At 60.1% G+C, this 17,993-nt stretch overlaps 1 protein-coding gene across 2 annotated transcripts in view; it reads right to left on the reverse strand.

Moving 5' to 3' along the window:
* Positions 1 to 17,157, reverse strand: part of MROH1 (maestro heat like repeat family member 1) — a 38,021-nt gene extending 20,864 nt beyond the window's left edge. For both annotated transcript variants that reach the window (XM_072999456.2, XM_072999455.2), the window contains exons 1-16: positions 17,009 to 17,157; positions 15,328 to 15,790; positions 9,852 to 9,997; positions 9,290 to 9,421; positions 8,368 to 8,530; positions 7,736 to 7,834; positions 7,308 to 7,459; positions 6,679 to 6,819; positions 6,180 to 6,272; positions 4,774 to 4,852; positions 3,591 to 3,704; positions 2,703 to 2,776; positions 1,685 to 1,804; positions 1,161 to 1,280; positions 399 to 543; positions 192 to 232 (exon numbers count right to left, since the gene is read on the reverse strand). In XM_072999456.2, the coding sequence (XP_072855557.2) occupies positions 192 to 232; positions 399 to 543; positions 1,161 to 1,280; positions 1,685 to 1,804; positions 2,703 to 2,776; positions 3,591 to 3,704; positions 4,774 to 4,852; positions 6,180 to 6,272; positions 6,679 to 6,819; positions 7,308 to 7,459; positions 7,736 to 7,834; positions 8,368 to 8,530; positions 9,290 to 9,421; positions 9,852 to 9,997; positions 15,328 to 15,349 (1,641 nt within the window). In that variant the 5' untranslated portion in view covers positions 15,350 to 15,790; positions 17,009 to 17,157. The remainder of the gene's footprint in view (positions 1 to 191; positions 233 to 398; positions 544 to 1,160; positions 1,281 to 1,684; positions 1,805 to 2,702; positions 2,777 to 3,590; positions 3,705 to 4,773; positions 4,853 to 6,179; positions 6,273 to 6,678; positions 6,820 to 7,307; positions 7,460 to 7,735; positions 7,835 to 8,367; positions 8,531 to 9,289; positions 9,422 to 9,851; positions 9,998 to 15,327; positions 15,791 to 17,008) is intronic.
* Between the last annotated feature and the right edge of the window lie 836 nt (positions 17,158 to 17,993).

Here is a 17,993-nt window from a genome sequence, read left to right on the forward strand (position 1 = left end):
CCCACGTTCGTATACAAACCATAGGTGTGAGCAAATGTCCAGGGAGTCTCGCTCTCTCTCACTCTGCCCAGGGAGGACTTCTGAAATGTTCTGCTCTCGCCTGCTGGGACCCCGACGGATCCCCACCACCACCTTCGCATCCCTCCTACAAGCCTCTGCCCCTCCCCCCCCACACACACACACACACTTACCAGCAGCCTTGCCAGGAGAGCCTGAGGGGATGGGAGGCCAGCTGTGGAGAGGAAGACACAAGAGGCTTCAGGGCAAAGCACGTGCCGGCAGGGAGCGTGTCCCGAGCCCACAAAGCGCCCACGTCTGGTCCACGCCTCCAAGCTCATCTCGGTCGGCAGGAAGCGGCGTGAGCAAGGAGCCCGCCGGTCCACGGCTTGGGTACGCACCGTTCGGGTCGTAAGGGAGAAGGAAGTCTTCCCCTTCCTCCTCGTGCCTCTGCGCAGCCAGGAAGAGGAGGCTCCTGCAGAGCGGGGTGAGGGCGCCCGACAGCTGGACGGGAGTCACAAAGCCCAGCAGGTAGGGCCAAAGGACCTGCGGGAGCAAACGCCCCAGGTCACGTTCCAGGTCACCTTGCCAAAGGGAGCCATCCTCCTCCTCCTCCTCAGGAAAACCACCCTCCTCAGCATGGAGCCAGGGCCCATTGGGACACCCAATTGGGGGGGGGGAAGGGGGGGACTCCCTGCCCACAAACCCCAAAGCCCGGCTGGCTCTGCTGATGCCCCCTCCCCCCCCCCCCACTTTGCTTGGCCCAAGACGTCCCAGGCCTCTCTCTGCGTCTCATCGGGTCCAGCCAGCCTCTCCCAAGCCATGCAGCAACCGGGGGGGGGGGGGGCAGAGAGGGCTGATGCCACCAGAGGGGCCCTCCGATAAGCGCCCCCACGACCTTGCTACAGGCTCGGTCCCAAGCCGAATCCAGCCGCGTCTCAGCTTCCCGGGAACCAACTTGCTCAAGGCGCTCTCTGCCTGGAAAGGGCCCACCGTGTGCAGAGCAGGAGCCAAGAAGAGGCCAGATCCCAGGCCGGAAGGCCAAGGGCCTGCCACGTCCAGCCTGGAGCCACATCTGGCCTCTCCCACAAGCGGGGCCATGAGGCTGCTTTTCTCACAGGCCCTGCCCCCTCGAAAGCCCCCTTACTCCGCCACGGACTCACGTCAGCCATCCTGTCGACCGTGGTGCTGATGAGGAAGAGCGTGTTCACGCTGATGTCCCGGACGTGGCTGTCCGTCAGCTCCTCAGTCTCCAGCGAATGTCTCCGGGGCGGCTGCGGGGACTGCACAAACGGGCTAGGCGCACAGGGGCCACGCGAGGGGAAAACGCACGCCACGCCACCCGCCGTCCTCAAGGCCCCCCCAAAAGCCAGCCAGCCACCCCTTCAAAGCAAACTGGCCCACCTCGGAGCCCCTAAATCCTGTGTTCCTCCAACTCCGGACACGTGAGGAGGCCCACGCGGGGCTCGGCCACCCTTTGCAGGGCTGGTCCCTGAAAACCTGCCAACCCTCCCAGGAGGCCTCCAGCCCCGTCCGCCAAGCCAGGACTGGAGGGGGGAAACCAAGGGGCTGGGCTATTCGTCTGGCAGCACCCAGGGGGACCTGCCCGCTCCTCGGTGGGGGAACCTGGACCGTGGGCTTTGGCCCCACCCCACCTCCGGCAGAGGCTCCCTGACCGAAGCCTCACCTGGCCAACAGGAAGAGCGCACTGGCGGACCAGGAACTCAATCAAGGCTTCTCCGCCCGGCTGCTCCAGGTACCCGTGGTGGGCCATGGCGCTGATCACGTGGACCACTGCCCGCTTGACCTGCGGGGGGAGGGCAAAGAGGGAGGTTGCCAGGGTCCGGTGGCTGGCCTCACCCGCCGCAGGCAGAAGAGAGCCCAGGAACCCCGGCCCCTCCTCCTCCTCTGAAGACTTCCAGGCCCAGCGCATGCGGGAAAGGTCCCCCTCTTCCTACGGCTGTCTACATGGGGGGGGGGGCTGCCAGGCCCATTTTTCCTTCCCCAGCATCAGCCACGACAGCCACTACAATGATTTTAATCCACCTCCTCTCATCCTGCTCTCTTTCTCCCCAACCTCTTCCTCTGCTTGGGCTCAGCAGGGACGGCCCCAAAGGGGCTGCTAAAGCAAAAAGCCAAGGGAGCGGCTTCCAGACTGCCCCGTAGCGCTTCAAGCACCCCCACTCTCTGGGAGGCTTGCAAGTGAACTGGGCAGGTGACCCCCAGCGAGTGGGGTCTTCATCTGACCCACCTCAGAAGGAGAGAGGGCCGAGGCAACCGGGAGCCGGCCACCTGGGATTGAATCTCCAGGTCGCGAGCACAGTTTCGGCTGCAGAGTAGAGCCGTTTTACCCACGGCGTCAGGAGGCTGACCAGGTGATCAGAACAGGACCGAAGCGCAGCAGACGGATACAGTGCGTCCTCACACCTGTGTGCCCTTCGGCTGAGCGAGGAAACGCCAGCTGACCCCTCCTAAGAGTGAAAGGCGCTCCCCCCCCCCCGGCGTTCCTCTCCCTCACAAGCCACAAACTCACAGGGACTCCCCAGGAGACGCTCTCTGGACTGAGCCCAGAAGGCACTGAGCTGGGAGGGAGGGAGGAGGAGGGAGGGAGGAGGGGGGAGGGGGCAGGCCCACGTGCAGACCTCAGACAGATGGATGGATAGACGTGCGCACGCACGCACACAGAGACCAAACCCTCCACTCACTTTGTTGCTGTTATCCTGCAGAGGCAACTTCATGGCAGAAAGGATGAAGGGCTTCTTGATCTCCATCTGGGAGGCTGGGCAGAAGAGACGAAGGGAGGGGCAGAAGGGGGGGGTTGCTGTGGGTCCAGGTGCCAGGCCAAGCTTGCCCACCCTGCCCTGCCCCTCTCCAAGTAGGAAGGGGGAAGCAGGGTGGACCCCCGCCCGCACCAAGGTCCTCAGCTTGAAGACTGCGCTCCTGAGCCTTCCTGGATTGGGGGGGGGGGGGAACGGGCGAGTCTGGCTTCGCCAAGCTCCTTGACCGCCTCCACCACCCCCACCACCTCCAGGGGCCGTTCTTCCTCTGGCGCCAGAACAGGCTGCCCCTCACAGAAGTCCAGGCAGGGACCCCAAGAGCCAGGATGGCTGACAGAGTAGAGTAGAGAGAAGGCCTTCCTGCCCGCCAGGACATCATCACGCAACCCTTTCACGTTCCTCCAACCCGCATGGCCCGAGAGCCTCCCGCCCTCTTTCCAACGGAGAGGCAGGAGAACCCCAGCAGGGAGTCAACCCTGCACTCACGGCTGTCCTCAGCAAGAGGTCGGGGGTCCCTCGCAGGGCAACGCAGGGCGGAAACAGCCCCATCCACCGAGAACCCCCACCAGGCCAAACCGAGCTTTCCCCCACCTGACGACACTGGGAACCAGAAGACAGGCCTGCATCTTCCATGCAGCCTGGGAAGGAAGCTGGCGCCTCCCCTCTCCGACAGGGAAATGGGCGGGGGGGAGAGGTGTGGGCCTGAGATGTGATCCAGAACGGCCATTTTCCAGAGGGGACATCTTGGTCAAAGGGGCCGGAAAAGGACCAGCATGGACACGGCATCCTCTCCCTCCCTCCCACCCCCTCACTTACAGGCACTGTTGATGATCTGGCGCAGAATGGTCAGCATCCCCACCCGCGTCCTCTCGTTGCCAGACTCCAGTTTCGGGAGCAGGAACCCCAACAAGCGGTCGGGGAATGACGTGGCTACAAGAGACAGGGGCCAAGAAGCTTACTATGGGGGCCGGAGAGGGGCGAGCCGAGCCCTGGCCCCACAAGCAGACCCTCACCACCCACCCCTTCCCAGGCTCGTAAAGGCATCCGGGAGCCCCACACTTGGCATGGCCAACCAGCACTGTGTTCTCCTCGCTCCAGGGACCCGGAGTGGACCCGCCACCCAGAGGGAGGGCTCACAACCAGCTCCCCCTCCCGCAAACAAAGAAAGACACACCGCAGGAGATGCATTATGGAAAAACTCAGGGCCTGGAAGAGGCCAAAATGGCCAGGCAAGCGGAGACGCCCGGCACTAGCAAAAACACGAGAAGGCCCTTGGCCCCTTCTCGGCAGGGTGGCCCAAGCCAGAGGAAGCCTGAGGCAGGGAGCTCGGCCAAAAGAGATGCCCGCCCTGCCCCAGAAAGAGAGTTAGCCACGCTTTCATAGCAACCAAGCCTTTGTGCCCTCCTGCCCTCACGTCTGGGGGGCGGGAATCAGCCCAAGAGGAAGGGGGCTCGGTTCCAAGAGCTCCCCTTGCCGGAAGGCTGCGGTGAAGGCCCCTCCGTGCAGCCCCATCCCCCTCTTGTTGTCCAGCCCAGCCACAGCCCACCCCACCCCCCGTGTGCTAGCCAGCGGAGGGGCCCCTCCAGACACCCCAGGCCACCAGCCAGAGGGCCACAAGGGCCACAAGGGGGAGAATCACACCCAGGGCACAGGCAACCACAAATCAGGCCACAACTAAGAACCCTCTGGATCTTAACACAAGCCCCCCCCTCAAAAAACCCATCAACCACAGGGAAAAGCGGCACCCGTTTTTCACTAGGAGGCAAAGCAGCAAACAGGGCCTGGCCCCACAAGCGTGGTTAAACAAACCCTCCCCACCTCAGACCCCCTAGACACACACACATACCCATACACTCAATTAGGGCACAACGATGGGAGAACCCACAGAGCCTGGATCCAGCCCCGTCTCCTGGCCCAACAGCCCTGCCAGTTTGTCGCACAGAACGCAGTGCCCCCACCCCCAACCCCACTAGCCCCCCACCCCTTGACGGGCTCTTACCCAGCACAGTGAAGCAGCGAAGGACCTCGTTGTGGTTCTTCAAAGGGACCGGCAGGGACGAATCCAGAGGGGCACAGATCTGCTCGCGGGAGGGCATGAACGAGAGAGAGGTAGGGATGGGCCAGATGGGAGCCCTTATTCGGGCCCTTTTCCTGCCGGCCCTCCTTCTAAGGAACCAAAAGCATCTCTCTCCACCCCCAGTTCCATTTTACGCCAAGAGCAACCCTTTGAGGTGGAACCGTTCAGTCCATTTACCGTGTTTCCCCAAAAATAAGGCTTATTTTCAGGGGATGTTTTATTTTACAGTCATGTCATCTTCTGGTTGATGCACAAGGGTGGAGGGCAGGTTTTCACTTCACTGGGGCTTATTTTTGGGGTAGGTCTTATTTTCGGGAAAACAGGGTAACAGTGTGTAAAAAATGATCAGGGAGGGTAGAGAAAAGCACATTTTGAAGACAAAAATGCATTCAAACCAAGGGCTAGGAAATGGCTTACTATAAGTCAATGTGAAACAACTGTTTAAGTGCACCAAAACAATCAGCCAGCAAAGGCCAATGACTTCTAAACAATCCTCACAGCCGAATGGGTGAGTATCTTGGGTAAGACTTGCAACTAGGGAGATGACACAAGACACGTCCGAGACTTGGCGCTCAAGGCAGGTTCACTGCCTTTCTAGTACCATTTCCCAGTCTTGTAAGAACTGAGGTTTTCAAATCTTTGACCCTGCAGGCGTGTCACTGTCTAAGGTCTGCAAAAATTGTTAGTCAAAACAAAAACGGTTATCAGGACAAGGAGAGCATGCTGGATTGCAGATTGCACCCATGAGAGTTGCAATATACGCCACAACACCATTTCCTATCGAAACAAGTACTCTTGGCTCTTTAAGCCTGTCGGATTATAGGAGATGCAGAAAAGGTTGGTTTGTAGTTAGAAGGAAAGGAAAACAATTGGTAAGAGTTATAAATATGTGGAGTCAGGACACACAAAAACAAGGCATTCACCTCCTCCTTACCAGATGGTCTGGCACTGCCATTTCCACACGCCAGATATTCACAAAATTTGTGCAGCAGAGCAACTGGACACAGAGACAACTCACAACCACCATGAACTTTCTTCCATAGATTTTAACTGGCTTGGCTGGGTGAGAACATTATGTAATCATCTTAGCCCAGCCAAAAAAAGGGGGGGGGATGGGAGAGACGTGCTGAGTGCCTGGAAGGAAAGGTCCCCCTGGTCCCCCAGACTCCCTGCTCACATGCCAGCTTCCAAGTCTCCGCAGTGAGCAAAGGCCCCGCGGGAGAGAGGCCAGCCTCTCTGGCCTCAGAACCCACCACGCGAGACTCAGCTTCCCGGGTGCAGGAGAGAAAAGGCCAACAGGCCAAACCCACGGCCCCTGCCCGTCCTACCTGGAGCTGTAGCACGCCGAGGAGGGGGTCCAGCTGCACCTCCAGAGCTCGGCTGCCAATGTTGACGGACGCCTCCAGGATCTGACACAAACTCTGTCCCAAGAGACACACGGTCACAGCGGGTTAGCGCCCTCCCCTCCTGGGAAGAGGCAGGCCAGGACACTCGCAGGTGCTATGCCTACGGGCCGCCTTCCAGCACAGCCGCGGAGCCAAGGTGGAGCCCTTCCAGGTAATTTGCCATGATCTGGACGTGGGACGCATGGTTTTTTTTGGGGGGGGGCTCATCCGCAACTCGGCCCATGGGTTCCACTAGAGAGTGTGTCAGGATTAGAGCTTCCCCCCCCCCAGCACCTGAGACCTCTCCCTCCTGCCCCTTCCTCCTCAGGCAGTTTGGCAGCCTAAGGAGCTTGGGTGAGAGTGGTCACAGGAGATGCACACAAACCCACCCACCCGCCCACCCCAAAGGGACAGGCGCAGCCCACCTTTGCCCCAGGCCCACCTTAGAGACATAGTAGGCCTCGGCCGGCTTCCGGTAGAGGGCCAGGATGCCCGGGAGGAGACGCGGAAGCTGCTCCTCCAGCTTCTCACTGGGCAGGAGGTGGCTCATGGGCCCCAGGGCCTCCACCACGGCCAGCCTCAGCTGCGGGCAGAGAGAGGAGCCGGAGAGAAGGAAAGGGTCAGAACCCGCTGAGGGGCCACTGCCTACCAGTCAAGAGGAGACCACCCGGCCCACGCCCCAGACCAGGGGAAGACCTGCCAAGGCAGGGGTGGGCCAAGCAGCCCCTGGGGTAGGCGTGGCCGGGCTGCAATTGCCCCCTCCCCCATAATGCACAGCTGGGGAGGGGCCGGGAATGGTGGAAGCTGTGGTTCAGCGCTCACACACCCTTTTCACAGCAACGGGAGGAGACGCGCACGCACGGAGGAGGGGAACAAGAGGGGCTTGTGGCTGAAAGCCACCTTGCCTGCCACGTAGGGAAAGGCCATCAGCCCTGGAAGTGACAAAAGCCAGCCTGCCTGCCTGCCTGCCTGCCCCCCACCCCCCCCACCCCGGGCAGAGTCATCCCAGGGTTCTCTGCATGGGCAGATAAAGCTTGCCCCTCCACCCACCCCCAGGTCTCCAACGCCCACCTTGGCCTCCCGGCTCTGCAGCCAGCTGTTGAAAAGCACTTCGAAGGCGCTGAAGATCTCGCTGGAGAAGGTGTCGCGCCTCACCGTGGGATCCGGCGCCTTGTCCAGGTTCGCCAGGTACTCCTGGATGCTCTCGCTGAAGGACTGCAAAGCTACGGGACAGAGCGCAGGCCGCTCACCTCTCCGGAGCCCAGGTCCCCAAAGGCCACCTGACGGGCCAGAGCTTCTGATCGAGAGGAGAAGAACTGGGACCCTTTCGGGCTCCAGCTGAAGGCTGGGTTCTGCGTGGCGGCTGGCCGGGGGCAGCCCTCTCTCTCTCCACCCACCACCACCACCACCACCACCACCACGTAGCCCCCTGCTCCCAAAGAGGCCCACACCACCCCTAAGGCTCAGCACAGCCATGAAAGGCGAGGGGCACCCCTTACCGTAGCAGAAGACCGATCGCAGGCTGTCGTGCTTGGCCATCGACAGCATGGGCAGCATCGTCCCCAGGATGGAGTTCAGGAAAGGCACCATCCCAAACACTGGCCGGGGGAGAGGGAGAGGAGGAGGAGGAAGAAGAGGGGAGGCTGAGGCCCCAGGCCTTTTTCCCCTGGCAGAGGTTTGACTCGTGGTGCCACCTGCCTTTTCCCCTTCCCCTCGGCCCCCATCCCTCTGCTCCAAGCTGTTCCCCTCTCCAATGAAGGCAGAAAACACACACCGCCTGCCCCCTGAAGCCCGACATCGTCTTAGGATCGCTGCCGTGGCTGCTGAGGTGCCTCTGCAGCCAAGAAGGGTCAGCCCCACAGCGCACTGGGCTCACACATGGGGCAGGACGCCACCCCCCCACACGCACACTCTGTCCACCTTCTGCTGCCCACACGGACAGGGCCTCTCCCCACCCCCACCCACCCCATCACCAGGGAAAGCTGGCAGGGGTCCAGAGACTCCCCTTGGGGGCAGTTGTATTTCCCCCCCACACCTCTCTCTCTCTCTCCCCACGAGGCACATCGGCCCCCACCAGACAGGCACCCCCTTCCTCTCAGCTGGGGTGTGCAGGAGGGGAGCCGCCACCTACCGTTGGCCACAGAGAGGTTGGCAAACGTCTGCACGACAAAGTAGTGAGGCAGGATGCCCGGCTGGAACTTGGTCAGCACCTCCTCCATCACCCGGTTGATGAAGCGCCTCCCGACAGCCACCAGGACGTTGCTGGCCGCCTGCTGCCAGTCGTGGACCACCTCCTGCACCCGGGAAAGAGGCAGCCCTCAGACGCACGGACACACTCACGCACGCCGGCCTCCTCGGCTCCCAGGCCCTCGAGGGCAGTGGGGCACACTCACAGGCCGGCCAGCCTTAGAGCCACCTCCCCAGTCAAGGGCTGAGGGGATTCAGAAGGCAGGCGGGGGCCACACATCCAGCAGCTGAGAACCAAAAGCAGGAAACACCCACCCCCCCTCCACACACACACACAGCTCAAGCCCCACCTCGACAACCACAGCCAAATGGAGCTCCCCCAGGACAGCTTTCGGGGGAGGAGCCCTCCCCCAAAAGTTTATTTTTATGCCTGCCTGTTAAAAGAGGAGCCGCCCCAGCCCAACCTGCCTTCCCTCCCTCCCTCCGTAAGAAAGAGAGAGAGAGAGAGAAAGAGAGAGAGAAAGAGAGAGAGTCTTTGGGGGGGGCAGTCAAGTTGGAGCCCACTTATGGCGGCTTTAATAGGGCTTTCAAGGTTCAGCAAGCAATTTAAAGAGTGGTTTCGAGAGAATCAGATTTGGAAGGGGCCCCTAAGGCCATTCAGTCTGACCCCCGGGTGCAGGCAGGAGCCCCAACCCAAGCCGACCTGAGAGAAGGTGGTCCCATGATCTCTTGAGGGCCTCCAGGATTTCAGGGCTCTCCGCCTCCCAAGGCCACTGGTTCTTGTCACCGTGCGGCTGTTTTACCAGCTCCACACAGACAGACACACACACACCCGGCGAGCTTTCAAAGCCACGACGAAGCCCTACCTTGGATTTGGTCATTTCGTTGGAGGCCAAGAAGATGACGATCCTCGCAGTTCTTTTGTCCAAGCGGGGCAGGCTGTTCCTCACCACAGCTTCCATGGCCCTCAGGATGATGATGCGATGGGGGTAAGCCAGCTGAGAGGGAGGGAGGGAGGGAGGTGGGAGCCTGCCCAGGAGCCCCAAGGGGCAACCTGCCCTGGGGGCCCCTCCCGGGAGGCAGCCTCCACCCAGAAGGTCCCCAAAAAAGACTCTGCCCCAGATCCCAGGGCTCAGGCTTTGCAGGAGGGAGTGGGGGAAAGATGGGAGGGGGTTAATCCTGCTTGTGCATCACGGGTGGGGGGGATGTCCAGCCCTGGGCAAGAGAGGCCCCTTCCTTCAAGATCCTCTCGCCGGCCAGGCCTGCAGCCCCTACACCCGAGTTGCTCCTTCCCATCCCCAAACCCTATTCAACATCTCTCGGCCACCACACGCCCTTCTCCTCTGCCCTCCCCCCCCCCGGCCGGAGACCAGGTGGGAGCACAAAGGTGGGGCCGGCACGGCGGCTACCAGCCCCCCCCCCAGTTACCTTGTCATGCTGCCGCAAATACTCCTCGCAGGCGTTTAAGATCTCTTCCGGCTCAGCCCCTCCCAAGTAACACAGCGCGCTGAAGATCTGCTCATGGACCAGCGGATCTTTATCTGTCGTGGCATCCATCAGCGTGGTGGCCAGCCCTGGAGGAGATTGCACGGAGGGCGTGCAGGTGTGTTTCCCTAGCCATTCCCAGTCAAAAACCCCACCCCCTCTCCTCCCACCCCCAGAGGCAAAAAAAAGGTCTGGTGTCCCAAGGCAGCCAACGCCACCTTGGGGGCTCTTCCTACCCCCCGCCCCCCCAAAGAAGCCCCAGTCCAGCCTCTCTCCAGCTCCAGGGCATGCTTGAGAGGGCCAAGAGAGAGTCTGCCTCGGTCCTCGCTCTGTCTGGGGCAAGGTGGGGGGCTAGGCAAGACTTGACAGAGCCCCCGGACGCAAGCCTTACTTCCCTCTGCCGAGAGCACTTCCTTGACTCATTACAACGGGAGAGGAGAGCATCTCAACCCCCCCCCCCGTGCACCTCCTCCCATCCAGACTGCCCTGCTGCCTGCTCGTGCTGAGGGGGGGTGGGGGTCACTCAAGGAACCATGACCTAACGAGGACCCTTCAGTTGCAGAGCAACCTTGAAGCGGTGGCACTCTTTCCCTACGGAGACTGAGGTAAGGGCCCCCCACAGGGCAGGTCTTTCGCCCACGAATGACTTTAATGATCACCACAAAGCCCTGCTTTATTTTCATGAACAAAAAAATAAGCAAAAGAAAAAGGTGACAGAAATACGGGGTCGGAACCCCAAAGTCAGCTTTTCAGCAACTCCCACAAAAGAGACAACGAGAACCATTACACTGATGCGATCTGGAATTCCTGCGTCGACCCGAGGGTTGGACTTCATGGCCTCATAGGCCCCCTTTCAACTTCACTCTTCTATGATTCCTAGGATTAGCCAAGTGCAAAGAAACAGAGAACAGGAAGGAAAAACGAAAGATCTTCCAGAAGATCAAAGAAATCAAATGGAAATTCAAGCCTAGGTTAGGAATGCCGAATGACCAAGAGGGAAGCACACTCTCTGAAAGGGAGAAAATCAAGAGAAGGTGGAAACACTATACTCAGGAGTGTAGATGCAGAAGAGATGCAGGAATCAAACAGTCACTAGAAAAAAGAAACCTAAGGTGAAGAACCCACCACTTTGGAAAGTGAAGTGAAAGCTGCTCTGAAAGCACTCGGATGAAATAAATCATGCAGGGGTAGCTAGGATATCAATAGAAGTATTCCAACCATTACAGGTCAATCTCCAAAGACAGAGACACCAAGCAGTACAGTACCTCTGGGTCTACTGAATGCATCCATGCAAGCAAGCAAACCAATGCCCAGGGTGTTGCAACAAAGAGTTTTGCCCTACACAGAGTGAGAAGTACTTGTCACATGTTGGGATCCATTCAGTCTGTGTTTACTGCAAAGCCTCTGACTGTGTAGATCATGAGAGACGGATATGCCTTAGCACAGGTGAGGGTGTATTTTATCTTCCTATCCATTCAATCTACATGCATATCATATCTTACTGAAATCTGAACTAGACTCACCACGCTCTGAACACTTTGATTTTCCCCCCCGTCAGCTGTCTTTGCTATCTAGCTTTCATACCCAGACATAGTTGTTGGGAATGCTACAACATAGAGGGACCTTGGCCTTGATTTCCAGTGACGCATCCTTCTTTTTCCTCACTTTTAGTTTTTGCACATTGAACATGGAGAAAAAAATCTGGGGGAAAAGAAAAGCAGCAGGAAGAGAAAAGGGCCAAATAGAAGTATTCCAGCCATTACAGGTCAATCTCCAAAGACAGAGACACCAAGCAGTACAGAACCTCTGGGTCTACTGAATGCATGCATGCAAGCAAGCAAACCAATGCCCAGGGTGTTGGAACAATGAGTTTTGTCCTACAGGGAGTGAGAAGGACTTGTCACATGTACTTGACGGATTCACTCCATCCAGGAAGCCACAGGCTTGAGTCTACAAAAGCTAAGTAGGACTGCTGAGGAAAGGATGTTTCAGGGATCACTCATTCATAGGGGCGTCAGAGGTCACTTGAGGCACAAGGCACATACCCTGCATTTCCAGAACGTCTCTCAGCCCTTATTGCCAGCAGCCACCCAGTGCCGTCCTGGCTCTTCTCCTCCAGAGAGCACACCCCTGGCGGTATTAGAGAGGCAACCTCCTGGCCCCAGGTGGATTCCGCTGCCCAGTGCCACTGGATGTCCAGCAGGACACTGGGCTGAGGACAGGTCTCTGGGCAGGCCAGGAGGGTCACCCCCATGAGGGTCACAGAGGTGCCCAGCCACCCAGACCCTCCACCGTCACCCCTTGCGCTCCTCTTAACCCAACTCTTGAGCTGCAGCTCTAAGCAAGGGGGTTGTTGTGCTCTGTGGCTGTAAATGCATTTTAATACTGACCTCAATTACCGTTTTCATACAACACTTGATTAATTCTTTTCTTAATATTTGTATACCTACTGTTCGCAGTTTTTAAAGACTGCTTTAATGACGTAAGCCGCCTTGGGTCCTTTTTTGGGGGGGGAAACAGGATAGAAATATTTTAAATAAAGAGACCACAGAGAGTGCTGAAGGGCGGCAGCGGCGGCCGGCCTTAGCCAGACGTCCAGCTGCCCAGTCTGTTATGCCCCACAGGCCAAGGCAGGTCGGGATCCAGCCAACGAGAAACCCGGCTGTCAGCTGACCTGAGCAGCCTTCCTGCTGCTGGAGCTGGGGGGGGGGGGAGAGAGCCAAGAAGCCACAGGTGTAAGGAAGGGGCACGGGCTCTGTAGACGGTTGGAGAAGACAAGGCCAGAGGTGGGCCAGCTGCCCCCTCGGACTGACAGGCAAATGGCCCGTGGGAGCCCAGGCTAGCCGGGCAAGACTTAGGAAAGGGGGATCTCAAGAGGAAGCACTCCCAAGAACGTTGCCCCCAGTCAGTGGCCCTGGCCAGCCCTTGAGCCCTCTCCCTGAAAGAGGTTAACTACCAGGAGACAGGAAAGGCTGCAGATGAAGCCCAGCAAGACGGTTTGTGGCTAAAAGGTCACAAGCGCTAATCAGCTCATCAGAGAACAGAAAGCCGTCCATGTCCTCCGTGGGGGCTCCAGCCTCAGATTCCCCCCACCCACCCAGCAAGGAGGCTGAAGCACAGGCTGGGCACCCACCCTTCCAGCCCCGATTCTTACAGAAAGCTTCACCCGCAGCCACACAGTGTGTGACCCACATTGGCCCAGGGACCCACCCCCACACTCCCACCGCCTGCCCCCCCAACTGCCAGACCCTGCTGTTCTCTCACAGGTGAAGGAAAGGGCCCGACATGAGCCACAGCCCACAGGAGGCCGACTGACCGCAGCCAGCTGACCGCTGCCAAATAGATACAGCCAGCAGTTCCAAGGACAGAAAGTGGCAGCGTGGGGGGGGGGGTGTGAGGCTGCTCATCAGGGAGCTCATAAACCTCTGTTTCCCAAACATGTTCCTGATTCACAAGCTGCCTCCTGCAAAAATGAAGGGGCTGGATCCCATTTGTCCGCTCCCAACTGCCCTGGCCGTAGGATAAGCACCTGCACCGTTCTGCTCCTAAATGTTGGGGGGGGGGGGGAAGAGACCGAGGCAGGAGTTGCTTACATGCTCAGCAAGCATTGTCCACTCGGGCTGGCTTTACAGAGAGCTCAGCATAACCTCATTCAGTCTCTGGGCTCTGCATTCATTAAGGAAAAGGACCAAAAAAAAAAAAAAGTTAAAAACTCAGACCGGCCAGGTATTCCTGGATAGCCCTTGCATGTCTAGCCCTCTCGAACAAATCCTTGTTCCCTGCGCTTTAACCATTCCTTCCCTGGTGAAGATCCTTGCGCTTGCCTCTCAGCATCTGCCTCCACCTTTCTCTCTCTCTCTCTTCGTGAAGCACCAAAGACGGAGAAGGACTTTGGGGGAATTACTGCTCCCACTCCTGAGCAAGCGACATTTCTCATCATACACTCAAATTCCATTTCAATAGACAGCATTCACTGGACGGCTTAGCAGGGCAAAGCACAAGCAGGGTCAACTGCCTGCCCCCCCTACCCTGGCACAGTATCATTTCCCCCCCCCCCCAGCAAAATAATTATATCCCATTATGTTTTGCAAGTCCCTGGTGCCTCCCCCTTTCCAGTTTCGGGACAATTTGGGGTGGGGCCAACCCTGAAGAGCAACAGCACATAACAGACCCAGAGTAGCCCGGCCAAGTTTCACACAGCCGGCCGTGGGGGTCACCTGCTGACTAAGAAACGGCAGGTCACGTTTCACTGCACAGACTGGTCTGTTGTCACAGGGGCTGAACCCAGAGCTTGCAAGACATCACAGGGCATCATCGGCGCTTAGCTTTGGACTTGGAGGAAGGGGGTGTTGATCGTTAAACTCAAGGAGGCTTTTGAAAGGCAGGCCTGCACTTGAGGAAAGAGCTGAGGAGTAGATAAGGGACCCGGCCTGCAGACAGACAGGCGTTACCAAATGCCACGCTTGGCAGGGCCCCAGAGATGATCAGGCCACTCATCAGAGCCCCTTCACTTTCACCGAGCTCCAGGAAAAGCTTCCAATGGCAAGCACAACATGGCTTGGCCTAGCCCAGGACGAAAGGCAGGCCCTGCAACGGGTGGACCCCCAAACATGGGGGTGGTGACCCTTTCATCCCAAGGAAGAAAGGAGGGGAAACAGTCACAGAGAACCAGAAATCAATCTGCGGAGACGCCCATGGAAGAAAAGCACAGGAAACACCCATGGGCTAAGACGGAACACGTCTCCATCCTTTCTTCCTCCAACGACTGCATTGATAAAAAGGACTCCGTATCCTCAGATCCATACAACCTGACACTACCATCACAAGCACAACCCAGACCATTCTATCAAAGGCGCAACAAGGGGAAGCTCCTAAATTCAGTGTTTTTAAGATGAACCAATGAGAAGAATCTAAAAAGCAACAAAGGATGGGCAAAGGAAGAGGGGCTCAATCCACCTCCCATCAAAGCCACAGAACGATGGAAGCATTTATCCCCAAACACACCCCTCTCCCCTGTCCAGCGGCTGCTGGGAATTTTCCCCCTGCTAACCCATCATCTACGTTTTCCTTTTGCCCCCCCCCCAATCCTGATTAGAAAATGTGACTGGAGCAGAACAGGCTGCGGTTCCTGCTGCCCTAGAGACCGCTGGCTGGACGGAAGGGTTTCCGACCGGAGGGGACCCGGGTGGGGTGGGGAGCAGAAGGACAGACTGCCAACCAGCAAGCTCCAAAGACCTGGACTGAGACTTGTCATCATCAGAAAGCGTCTCACACGCGCGCAGGATCTTAAGGCGAATTCCTGGGGAATGTCCAAAGCCCACAAACTCTCCCTCCCACCAGAGGTGACCCCTCCCCTTCCCCATTATTCTGCCTAGTGCAGATCCCGCAATTTCGGAGAGTCCCCTTCGGCTGTGCTTACGCTTCACCCGTGACTCGGACATCTTCCCCCTCGTTGCTCCTCCAGCTCAGTGGTGTAAATCCCGCTGTTCAAAGTGCAAGATTCCAGGAGGATGAAATCTGTCAATGGCAGGGGTCCGGCCGGCCTCCTCCCTCTCCGCTTCCTTCGCGAAGCAAAACCTGGGGGTCAGGACGGAGCTTCGGAGGGGCAGGACCAGAGTTCACACCCCAAGGCTCAAGGAACAGAGCGGTGGGGGGGGGGAGGCTCCACGAGTCAGCCCCACTTCCAGGCACAGTGAAAGGTGTGAAACCAGGACAGGGCAAGGGTACTAGCTCTCCCACTCGCCAGCCATTTCCCGATGAGAAGTAACCGGGGGGGGGGGGTCACTTCCAGCTCAGGGCGCTTTCCCAAGGAAGCCTCGGAGAAGCCAAGAGGGGAGCTCCTGGGGGGCCAGAGCCGCGGACTTCCTTCCTTCTCGCCCGGCCTAGGAAGGAAACCACAGGTCTTAAGAGAGAGCAGAGCACATGCTTTCCGGACAAGAGGGTCAGGTGACGACAACAACACAACCCGGAGGAGAAACGGTCGGTCGCTGTTGAAAACGCAACCCTGGTCCAAAAAAGCAGCCCCCCCCCGACACCCAGCCATTCCTGCCCCCCCCCACCCCCACCCCACCCGGAGCTTTCCCTTCTGGGATCGAGGCCAGCAATGCCCTCCCTCTTTGACAGCCACGCCACCCGCACCCAGGTGGGACCCCTCCCTGCCCGACCGTCCCCCCTTTGGCCACTTCCGCTCAAGCGGCAACCCTGCACCAGAGGAGCCAAACGCAGCCCCCCCCCAAAAAAAAGAAGCTGGATTGTGGCCTTCATTAACCGCACTTGGTTTGCCTCTTGCTGTTTTATTTTTTTTAAAGAATGAACTCCCTCTTCGAGGAGAGGCTGCGAACAGGGGTGGCCCCAGGCGAGCCCAAGAAAGGAGGGTCCCACCACACACACACACACACACACACACACACACACACACACACACACACACACACACATACGGGTGTTTGTGTGTGTGTGTGTCCCCAACAGCTCAGCTGAGGGAGGGAGGGGCAGGGCAGGGCAGGAGCGCCCACCACCCCACCCCACCCCACCCCACCCTGGCCAAGGGCAGACCCCCTGCCTCGCACCCCGGAAGCCAGCGGCCCTTCGGGTCCGGGAGGGGGGCCCTAGGAGCTCTCTCTCTCTTCCCCCCCCGACCCCCCCTTGCTCCCAGGGCTGAGCCCCCCCCCTCTCCCCGGCAGTCTTGACCGCAGCCCCCTGGGGGCCCCATCACCCCCCCCCACAGCAGGACGCCAGCCTGGCCTCAAGAAGCCCCCCCGTCCCCCAATTCCGGGGTCGGTACCAAGAGCCGCCCCCCCACCCCCCACCCCCACCCCGGCGTCAGCGAAGGCCCCGCCCGGAGAGAGAGAGGGAAAGAAGGAGGCGCTGCCCCCTCCCCTTCCTCCTCCTCCTCCTCCTCCCGGGAAGGCACCCACCGCGGGAGGGGTCTCCTCGGGGGCGGCGGCGGCGGGAGGGGGGCAAGGGGCGGGGAGGGAAGGAGGGGGGCCCTTCTGCGCCGGGGGGGTGGTCTGGGGGGGACCCGGGACGGACGCCTCTCTCAAGCAGCAAGGGGGGGCCCTCCGCCCCATGGAGAGGGGGGGGCACGAGGGGTCGCTCACCTGCACCGGGTGATGCTTCGGCGTGTGGGGGGGGGGAGGGGAAGAGAGCGAGGGGGGGGCGGAGCCGCTTCCGGGTATTTATGGCCCCGCCCTCACCTGAGGGGGGGCGGGGTTCCCGGCCCCGCTCCGCCCCGCCCCTTTCAGCGAAGGGCGATCCTCGGGAAGGGGAGGGGCTCTCCCTCCCCGCCTCCCTCCCTTTCTCCCCCCCCACCCAGAGTGCCCCCCCCTTCTTGCACCGCCAAGGGACCGCCCTGGGAGCTCGGATGGGTCCCTCCCGTGGCCCCGCCCCCTTTCCCCGCTCCGGGAGCCCCGCCCTGCGCACGCGCACAGTGGGAGGGGGCGCGCGCCTGGTCTCGTGACGGGCCGTTGGGAGGGGGGGAGGGAGAGAGAGAGAGAAGGGGAGGGAGGGGCGCCGGGGGCCCCGGGAATTCTGGGAACTGTAGTCCGAGCAGGGGCGCGTGCCCGCCTGCCCGCGCACACCCCCCACCCCTCCCCACCCCCAAGGTCGGAAGTGCCAGAAGCGCCCCCTGGTGGGGAGGAGGGGAACCCGCGGGTCGCTGACCCGGATTGGCACGTCTGAACGCGACGCGCAGGGCTGGCAGGCGGGGCGGCCGGTGGCAGGCACGCCCGACTTGGAGATCTTCCTTGGGGGGCCCTCATCGCCGCCCCCCCTCCATCCCCAGCGCAAGGCCGGGGTGGGGGGGGTCGCTCAAGGAGGGGCTGGGGCTGTGCAGCTGGAGCCGGCCTCCTCCCCCCCCCCAAGCCCGAGCCTGCTCAGGAAAGACCCGCCCAGAGAGGCGCCCCCTTTCGCTTCCCGTCAGGCCTGGAAAGGGCGAGGACCGGAGGCCGTCCCCTCTGACCCTCGCTTCGGCCGGGGAAGGGGCCTGGGGGGGTGCAGACCGCGTCTCTCTGAGGTCGGAGCGGGCAGAAGGCCTGACCCCTTGGGGGGAAAAGGGGGTGGACCGGCCCCCACCAAGCTGCCCAG

This window comes from Pogona vitticeps, chromosome 4 (genome assembly GCF_051106095.1).
Source record: "Pogona vitticeps strain Pit_001003342236 chromosome 4, PviZW2.1, whole genome shotgun sequence".
Taxonomy (NCBI): Eukaryota; Metazoa; Chordata; class Lepidosauria; order Squamata; family Agamidae; genus Pogona; species Pogona vitticeps.